A 10,889-nucleotide genomic window follows, 5' to 3' on the forward strand; every position below is an offset into this window, starting at 1 on the left:
ACTATACAGTATGATGTTTGTTAAAGTCTATAAGATTAACTCCAAAATAAACCTAACTTATATCTATTTCTGAGGAAACATACACAAATGAAATGTACTGAAAAAATGCTTTAGCTTTTTTATCTTAATTGAATACTTATCACACTGCCTGAAAAAAAGTATAGATTTGTATTATACTTAATATCAACATATTATTTCAAGAAATCTTTTATTTACATTTCAAATGACATTTTCTGTTTAATAGCACTAGAGAAAATAACATGGAATTATGCTTAGCACTATTTTGAACATTTGTAACAGTATTCTCATCGCTGTGACGTCAGTGGCTATAACATTACACTTTTTCATCACTGTTACCTCAGTGGTTATGAAATCACACGTTTCAAATAACTTCTACCACAAGAATCAGTCATGATTTCAGTGCACTACATCACAGGTCTGAGTATGATATGATAGAAAAGGAGGCTTAAACAAGCCTTTTAACACAAAATAATATTGTTACAATAAATATAAAAATATAATATAAGAAACATTTACAATGAAAGAAGGCAGCATGTTTCAGAAATAAAACAAAGAAACAATGAACTGCATCTACAAATGAATGGCATGCTTTGCCTACAATGTTGTTATTGCAAATATTTACATCAACTGCTTTCATTACTTAAATGCATCATTCCTGAAGTATTATAGTGCTATTAAAAAGTAAAATCGTATACTGTTCCCAAATAAGACGCTCAAAGTTGTAATCTGTTAAGAAAATTAATTGTTAAGCTGAAAGCACACACAGATTCACAGATTATATCAAGGCAATTTCTGTATCACAGCAAAACTAGTGTGGTATAACTGTTAATAAAGGCAAGGTAATCTTCCGCATGAGGAAATCTGTAATATGTTCTTTGTGAGGGGTCTTATGCAACTGAGAAACATATACATTGAACTTTTATGGGGCCACAAACATCTTCATGTTAAAAATATGGTAACATAGTAAAGAGTTAAACTAAGTACACACTGAATTAAAAGTATATAACAGTACACTAGAAGGTGTAAGAGAAATTGCTTACTTAAATTATTTACATACTTCTTGACCTGGACATTATGGAATGAACTCCTAAGAATGCTAGTTGATATGTTCCTTAGTATATGAATGAAACATTTATGCTAAATCTATTTAATATGTGATGATGAGTTAAATTGTCTTTTCTGTACTAGAAAGAGCTTTTTTTGTATTCATTCATAAATTTCATATCCCAAAAAGGTAAGATGTAAATAACTGTAAAGCACTACCTTCTGAGTATTTGTTTTCAAATGGCACAAAATCTGCATCAGTTATATACTCCCTACAATGTAGCTAGTAAAATGGCTTTTTAAAACCCCTGAATATAGCTGCTTCCCTTTTTTCAGTCAACACATGAGTCCACTTCTAACTTCATCAAATAAAAAATACACAGACAGCAGTACGTAACATATTCTTTACAGTTATGGCACTTACCTGAAGTCATCACAGATATGAATGTCAGCAAAAGAAAAATAATTAAAGTATCCATTTTAGAGGTAACCATGTTCTTTGCTTCAGCTAACACAGATAAGTATAGCTAAGGGCTAGAAAGGAAATGCGCTTCCAAGGGAAAACTTAGTGACGAGCATTTCCTCCAATTCAATTCTTGTTGGAATTCAATGCTACATTGTCAGTGGTATGACTTGTCAAAATGAAAACATTGCCCTCTCCAACATAACATTTTAGCACACTAAATAAGGATGCTCACTTTGTAGTAAGTATTGTCTGTCTCTATAATTTAAGTAACCAGAATAAAAGTAAAGCTAAATTCTTCAAGTACACCACATTAAACCATTATAAAAACAAATTACTATTTTGTTAATAACCTAGCCAGCAAAACAAAATGTTTGTGATACACGAATAATGGAAGATATATAAAACTTTTGAAGTACACATAGTCTAAACACCAAACTAAAATACTGGTGAAATAGAATCCCACATCTATTATTTCTGATCATCTTATGATGGAAAAGTTAGTTAATTTCCAAATATTTGCAGAATGAAGCAGATCTTAGAGTTGGGCATCCTTTCTGGTCAGAAGTGACATGTGTAATACTAAAGAAATAGAAATAAATTAAGGTATAAAGTTAAACTTCAAATTAATTCAAGAGCAAATGGAACTCCTATACTCTATTTCAACAATCCACAGCACACTTTGACAGGTTATTGAAATAGTACATGGTAACAACAATAACAACACAACAATAATAATATATTTTTTAAATCTTTGCTTAGTACTGATGGATATGACATCAGAAGCACTATAGTGCAGTAGAAACAATGCTTAACAGACATCTTTTTGCATCTTTATTTCTGTTCTTGTAGATGTAAAGGGGAAATTCATACCCCCCAAATTTCCTTCATGTGCCTGAGATTCCCTCGAGTGTTCTGAGCAACATGGTGGCTCTTCTCATAGTAGAGCATATATAGTTGTATGGCTGCTGATAAGTTCAGTGACTAACTTTGCATGTGCTTCCCCTTTGTTTGCATTTAGTTAACAGATTATAAAACATACCAAAATAGCATACAAATTCTTGATTATTCGGCAGTGAAAATTTAGATAATTATGCATGTGTTCCTTCTTGGAAAAGGGTGCCATGTAGAATAAAATATTATTTATGATGGAAATGAAATGATTTCATCAGACTGATTAATCATAAAAAGACAGTAGTTGTGATGATTACATCAAACAAGATCACGTTTATTTGCATTTATACAACAAAAATCTTCTAAATAAGCCAAAGTGCTTCTAGGTTGGCTATTAGGTACCTCAGTATTACTCTATAAGCCTACCTGTGAGAATGAAACAGTTTTCATACATCCATGCAGTCATGTTTTAAAAAGCATAGTGTAGTGAGTCCTGTTTTGCTTGCAAAGGTTGCTACTAAACTGTTGTATATGTAATCATCACAAACAGTTGTATTAAATCCACCAGACACTCCTAAGTTTTTTTTATTTTTAACACAGTTTATTAAATTTAACAGCAGACTATTACTGGCATCAGAATACATGACATCCTACAATTACAGCTCAACAAATACTGGAATGGAGTATTATACCTGAACTCGGTCTCTGTTTTCTCAATTATAGGAAGACAGGTGACAGTGGAGACATATCTACTGTAACATGTAGATGAAGTATGAGCTGTTCAAAGACACATACTTACCATTATGTACGGTCTCATGTATAAGTAACTAGCACTATTTAATTATATGATGCAAGCACTGTATTTTTCACACTTTGAGCTAAGGAATAAAAAAAATGACCATTTACATTTTGCCCTCATGACGAAAATATATAATTTGTGGGAAAATCCCCCATTACGAGTGCCTTGTCAATAGTGAGCTGCTCAATACAAAGTCCTGCTGGAAACCAGAATCAATACTCAGCTTTCTTAGCTCACAAACCACTGGTTTATATTATTGTTGTGATCCTTGTTGCTTTTGTGTCTTCATCTCATTAACACTAAAGTAATACAAGAGGTGAAGTTGAGTGGATAGAGTTATGAAAATGTACATATAGAAGATACTTTATCTTTGTATTTTGCACACTTGAGAATTACGTTTTACTAAGCTGCATGTCTTTCACTAAGGGAAACATGACACTGGTATGAAAAGGCATGGATTGGCTCACTCATTACCTGAATTGCCCTTAAAAGTAAAATGTGGCTACCAACACATGCTACAAATTACTATAAATAAGTCTGTCAAAAGTATTTCTTGTTTTAAGGCAAGTAATCTATAGTGGTGCTCAAAAAGTTTCTAATACCACTGTATACATGAAGGATGAAAGAATCATATACTCTATGAGGTACCTATATGAGGAAGTGTATATTGCCTTTGTTGTACTCAACACAAGAGCAGTAACTTCTGATAGGTTGCACAGGGTAATTTACTATTATAAAGGTTTGGTTCTGCGTTCAAGGACAAAGAAATACGGTTGGCAATTTAGTGGTATGATAAGACAGTATGTACAGTTGCAGATGACATTCACTACAAAAAGGTAGCATTACTTGCTTACATCTATTTGTAAGAGCTGTTTTTCAATGAGCAATGTGCATGTATTTGTTTACTTCTGTCCCATTTTATATCCTAAACCTCTTGATTAATCACCAAGTTTGGAAACAAGGTAACGCAAGTCTACTCCATAAATAGAATAATTCTACTTCTGCCAGTAATTACTGTTTTTGCTCTTATATTTCCTTTGTCCAAACTGCTTGAATTAGTTAATTTAGCACAAAAGGCAACCTTTAAAATGCTGGGCTTTTCTGAAAGGAATAGATTGGTTATAGGCCTTGTCATAGTACCTCCATTGTCTAATCATACCCGGTCTAATTTCTCCAGGATTTTGGTTTTCTAATACCATGATGGTAATGGACCCCATTCTTAAGTCAAGGTATGACTAAAGATCATGAAATTGGTATTCATAGGTTCATAGCTAGGTACAAGGTTATTGGCCCTAGGGACCATAAAGATTGCCTGGCTTCAGCCACCCAAAAAATGATTTTCTTGTTCCCCTGTCAAGCAGAGCCACAGAAGTGATCCCAGGGGTAAATTTCCTATTTCTCATCCAATTGTCCACATTTTTCTTAAAAAGGGCCAATGAGGTGCTCTGTTTGCCATGAATGGACAGCTTGTTCCAGAGTATGGGAAGTCTCTGGGACAGGAACCTATCCCTCCAGCAAGTTCCGTTTATTGTGGTGACAAGATTTAGGGATTTTTTTTAAGTGTAGCATGTCCAACAGCTCTGGGTTTGACATGGCTTTGTGCGGTAGGCGATATGCAATGTAGTAGAGCTGGAGTTTCTTGTTTCAATCTTTGATGTTAGCCAAATGTCCTCTTTGTAGCACCTGCAACGTATCCAGTAATGACTCCTTCTGCAATTTCTATGGGGTTACATGGATTGGTAACATATCTAAATACAATTGTAGATTCTTTTTTATGAGACCCATTGCTCCTACTACTATTGGAACTGCCTAGGTATCCTTCGTCCACATTTCTCTCACTTCTGCTTGTAAATGCTATTATCTTATGACTTTGTAACTCTCCTTATATGAGTCACTGTAAATGCTAGTGTAGCAAATTCAATAAACAGTGCTACTTTTGTCTTTTTTTTTCATGGACTACTATATCTGTTTTTTTCTTGCATCTATATTTGAATTGTTTGCAATGGGTGATCCCATTTGATGTACACCACATCATTCTCTATAATGCTTTGTGGTTCATGTTGCCAATGCTTCTCAGCTATGTCTTTATTGTAATGTTGCTACAATCTTGCCACATTATTGTGCCTTTCAGTGTACAGGTGTACAGGTCCTTTGCCATAAGTATATGGCACCCAGCAACAAGGTGTGCAACTGTTTCCAATTCTTTTTTTTACAGAACCTATATTTGTTGATGTCTCCCACATGTTCAATGGACTTTGTAAACCATCTTGTACATCGTCTATTATCCTGGGCTGCCATTATCAATCTTTCATCCCTTGGTTTCAGCTCACCTCTCCTTAGCCATTGCCATGTTAAATCCTGATCAATGAAGTGATGTTAACAATGTCTGAGCAATGTTTGAGCCTCACACTGATTAGCCCCTTAACCTTGAATTATGGCAAAGCTTCAGTTCTGAATACCATACACAGTCCCTTTTGTTGGAGGCCTAGGCCTGTATTGTGCTCACTGCACTACCTACATATTACAGCTAGCACCAAGGTAAGTATTTTTGGGAAGAAATCACATTTCCCACCTTTCTCTATCCTGGCTTGGAGTACTCACTTTCACCAAAATATCTCCATACTGACTGAAATCACATGCTCACCGCCCTCCTCCTGCTCTCAGAGCAGTGGCTTGGTTCCTGGCAGTAGTTGTTTGCAAGAGAATAAACTCTAAATCCTTTGTTTGATATTAATGCTGTAGACTGAAACCAGTCCAACTTATAGAGAAATCTGATTCACCACTGGGGTATAAACCTGCCACATTTTGTCATTAATTATTGGTTTGACTTGCTCTTCCTGTTTCTCTTCATCCTGAGCACACACACATTCATAACAAATAATGTTTTTAAATGAAAAATGCATACAGGGTTTCTCAACTGCTTTCACAAAAGTCAGATGTACTTTAGGTAAAAGTGTGTCATCCAACTACTGGATAATATCCTCCCTATTTTAGATTTTACATCCATAAATAATTGTACCAGATTTTACTCTCATCTTAACAGAATGTAGTTTTATTCTTTTGTTTTTCCACAACAAAAGCATCAATCTGCAACCCTTTAAGAGTAAACAGATTACCCATCTGAACTAAGCTACAATGCATACATTGCACATTCATTTGTAACAGGTGGCATTAGACCTACTTGATTCTCTGTGTCGGGCCACACTTTCTTGCTCTCTCTCGGGCCACACTTTCTTGCTCTCTCTCGGGCCACACTTTCTTGCTCTCTCTCCTTTATTTTATAAGTTCATCAAGAGCATCAAGTGTTTGCTCATCAGTAGCCCAAAACTCTGCAATTACCTAATTTATTTAATTATGTATACACATCCTCACCAGCTTTGCTTCTGGATTAAAAACAAACAAACACACAAACAAACAAAAAAAGCACCCGAAGGCATTCTCACAGTGTAAATGCCTCAGGGACCCTTGCTGACTTTGAGCATCAAGGTAAACTGCTGGAACTCTGGATACGCAGATACTTCTGTCAGTACACTTTGAAGAGATGCCCTTAATGCTATCACAAAGTTTTACTCTGTCCCTCCTAAAACTGAAATATTTTTGAGAAGTTCTAACTGAAACTTCCCAGGATTTAAAGTGTCCCTAATTTGGTGTCTTTTTACAGCTATTATTATTTATTGATTGATTGATTGATTGCAATTTTTCACTAATGCTGGAGATAGAAGTTGAGACCTATCTCATATTTTTAAATGCTAATCTAGTTTTTTCCTTTCACTGAAAGCAAATATTGTGACTCTCAGGCCCTTATATTATATATTCTGTATTGCAACATTATACTTCAAGGTATTGTAGAAAAAAGTGAATTTTGAGTCAGCAACACTGGTAAATAAACTGGATAGATAAAAAAAGTATCAGCTGCACTAATTTGTTTAAGTTGATGAACAAGCAGGTAGACTGAGCAATGCAGAACAAGTTAATTCACAATATTTACTCCTGCATAAAATTTACAGCAGCAATGTATTTCTCAACTTTCGTTTTGTACTAATAACCTCTAACAATATTTTTAGCTTTTAGGTGTCCTGTTAAATATTGTCATTACAAAAAAACCCAGAACTGAAAAATATCTTCTATTGTGTCTCCCCCAAGCAAAAATCTGTCAGACACAGGGAAATGTTATTGTTAAAGGATGTTAACAAAATGGTTATTAGGCTCAGGTCTCAGTAACACCAGCAGCAGCACAATTGTCAATGTTTATTTTATGGTGCCAAAGAAGGACACTAAGATACCTCATCACTGCAGTAAATCAGTTGTCCTATACTGAGCATTATTTCCCAAAGTAATAATGATTAAGTAAAAGCTCATGAAAAGTGCGTTCACAATAATGCTGTTAAATTATGTCACTGTATTTCTCTTTCTAAGTGTCTGTAGAAATTCCCACACAAATTAATTAATGTTGAGTGTCACTGCCATTAAGAAGAATGACACCAAGCATCAGAACACAAATGGAAGTATGAGGAGAAAGAACCTGTACCCTGCCAATGGGATGCAGCTCTTCAATGAGTCTTCTGTGATAACTACCAGCCTGCATGGCAGCAGAATTGGAATCACAATATGCAGAGCTTATAAATTATTCTATTATGTGCAAACTAGTATAGATTTTAGGATTCATGATTATTTCTTGAACTATATTTCTGCAATGGACACAATATAAAAAATATTTGATGAAAGCCACATTTAGTGAACAAAGAAAGTTTGTTTTGTTTTTTTTTTCGGGGGGGGGGGTGTCCCTCTTCAGTCCCCTAAGTCCCTAACTTCCATATATCCACTCCATAGTTTCACAACAGTGAAGAAAGGAGAATATGTACAGTTTGCTGAAAGTGGGTTTCAGCAATCTGATGCTGTTAATTGTAGAAGCAGTAGTCAAACTCTCATGTTTGCAGATTTTAATGACATTTGTGTAGACTCAGCATTTGGAAGGAGTACACTCAGTAATGGACTGAGAGGTTCATGAAAGCTCTTCTGTCGATATGTCTATGCAGTCAGGCACAAACGACATGCTGAGCTGTGATATGTAGCACAGCATAGCATAGTGGAAAACAAACAGGGGAATCATAGCCTTGGACAAGGCTGCAAGCTTGAGTAGTTCCAGGCCTCTTCTCCTGCAGAAACTACATTGGTCTTTATTATTGCTAAGAAATAGTGCAGATGGGTGGGGGATGGATTTGCAACTTTGGGAACTTTATTTGTATCTGACCTATGTGCTGTGTACCCTTGCTACCTATAATTCATTATGTACCACCTGGTTATTCCTGTTAAACCACTCCATGCAAACAGAGATGACATCCAAATGCTATGTAATGAGCCATCTCTAAGACCTGCTGCTGAAATACCCACAAGCACAGCATGACTCGATATGGGAGAGTAGTGACTCTCAAGGTGTTGAACAATTGGGATTTTTTTTCTTCCTTGCATTGTTGACATCTGGATGCTCTATTGCCAAATTCTGTATTGAACTATCCTGTCCTTTCAAATCACTGAATTATGGATGATGCCTGGTAAGACCTGCACTAGTAGAATCACTCTTCCAGGAGATCCTGTACACACATTCAGTTCCCCCATGTATGGGTTTAAGGGATGAAAGGTACCATGTACAAAGAGTGAAAGTGGTCCAGGTAAGGATCCATCATACTGCAATGCAGGTTTTTTTGTTTTCTTTTTTAAGGCCTTCCTCCCACTAACATGCAAGGCCGACATCATCTATTGTGCATGAATGGTTCCATGTGGGTAATACCCCAAGCTGCAGGATGACATGTCCTTCTGTGCCTGCTCATCTACAGCAGCAACGGCTCTCCCTATTTTCAGTCCAGGTATCACCACTGGAGCTTACACACCAGCCACATTCCTTGCATACTTCTCTTACCCTCCCCTCCATCATTTCTCTTTCACCTATCTGTCTGAAATAAGCACCTGAGCCAGCAGTCAAACCTGCTTCACCAGAATTGGATTTTTTCCCTCTATGCCATGGGGATGGTGTGTAAGTTATAAGATGCTTTCCAGTTGTTTATTTTTAATTAAACATGTCTGCTTTATGCCATGAGGATGGTGTGTAAGTTAGAAAATGTTTCCAGTTGTTTGTTTTTAATTAAACATGCCTGCTTTACTCATTGTTACAAACATGCAGTGTATCTGAAACACTGACAGTAATCTTCTACTTTACTAAATTGCATTCTTTGTTACTCTCAAGGACTATCCTTATTTGTGTTATAAATGTAGACATTATACCTTTGAAAACAAAGCTGAAAAATCTTTCAGTTTAACCTCTCCAAGTATTTTGAGTTTCTAGTACCATACCCCATTCCTAAGTCAGGGTATAATTAAAGTTCATGAAATTAGTATTGTTTTAATCTTTGATGTTAGCCAAAAGTGCTCTTCATGGCACCCACAATGTGCCCAGAACTGACTCCTTCTGCAATTCATATGGAGTTACATGTATTGGTAGCAGCTCTAAGTACGACTGCAGTTTTTTTTTTTTTTTTTTGAAACTGGGTATTTTTTTCTTCTACAATGCTCTGGTTTCTGTTTGCAAATCCTGATATTTTGTCTCTTCATGTCTCTCTGTATATATAACACTTTAATCACTCTGTGTAGCAATTTCAATGATCAATGCTACTTTTGCCTTTTTTTTTGGGCTACTATATCTGGAAGTCCTTACTTTGTCTTTTCATTTTTCTTTCCATTCATTATGTTCTACAGGATACTTAGAAATATTTCTCCAAATGTGTCTGTTTCTTCTTTTTTGATGATGTTTCTATTCCTTTTACTTTATTTCCCAGTTCTCTATAAAACTTTTTTGATCAATGAATTGCTTGTACTTTTCCATTATATTTATCTGTAGTCTACTAAGTTTCTCTGCCTGTGCTGATATCTTTAGTTCATTATTATCAATGTTGTATGATAAATCCTGGTCTGTTTTGATACCGTGTGCTGTTTTTACCATGTCTATCTATCTAGGTATGTTTATTGATTAGTCCCTCTTCTATATTTTTCTAACACTGACATTTCTTGTCTTAATTGCTTTATAGTTTTCTCTATTTGATACTTCCATGATGGCATTTTATTTCTTCCATTCTCTCACTACAAAATAAAGCACATGCCTGGCAAATCCTTGCAGACTCATTGGATTCCTCGCGACAGTTAATCAAATCATGGGGAAGAGCACTGTAAACAAGTCAGCTCTCAATTATTTAGATTTTTGCAGAATGTCTAGATGATTTTTGCTTCATATTTTTCAACTGTTTTTTATAATATTTGTGGTTTTCTGACAAATTATGGAGGGCTGAAGTCACTAAATACTTACAGATATTTGAGTTTCAGACCATTCAAAAATGCTTGTTAAAATAAAACCTGTTATTCTAGCAACTTCATAAGCTTATAAGAGCAATATTTAAAAACTGTGCCTATTTTTAGGATTTTGCACCTCTATTATTTTTGGCTTCGTCCAGATTTTTCATGCTAGTAGACTGAGAGGTGTTCTACAGTTATAAATGAACCATAAGAATTTTATTTTGTTTGTACTGATGTACACAGTTATTTCAGTTTAATACAAAACAATACTGCAAAGAGTAACCTACGGAGTGAAAAAAACAAAATGCACAAATGTAAACTCGTGAA

At 35.3% G+C, this 10,889-nt stretch overlaps 1 protein-coding gene across 2 annotated transcripts in view; it reads right to left on the reverse strand.

The window, feature by feature from the left end:
* The window catches only part of PTPRB (protein tyrosine phosphatase receptor type B), a 796,390-nt gene extending 794,806 nt beyond the window's left edge, over positions 1-1,584 (reverse strand). For both annotated transcript variants that reach the window (XM_044057004.1, XM_044057003.1), the window contains exon 1: positions 1,490-1,584. In XM_044057004.1, coding sequence (XP_043912939.1) covers positions 1,490-1,559 — 70 coding nt within the window. In that variant the 5' untranslated portion in view covers positions 1,560-1,584. The remainder of the gene's footprint in view (positions 1-1,489) is intronic.
* Between the last annotated feature and the right edge of the window lie 9,305 nt (positions 1,585-10,889).

Source organism: Protopterus annectens, chromosome 15.part0, assembly GCF_019279795.1.
Source record: "Protopterus annectens isolate FY-2018-M chromosome 15.part0, PAN1.0, whole genome shotgun sequence".
Classification (NCBI taxonomy): Eukaryota; Metazoa; Chordata; order Ceratodontiformes; family Protopteridae; genus Protopterus; species Protopterus annectens.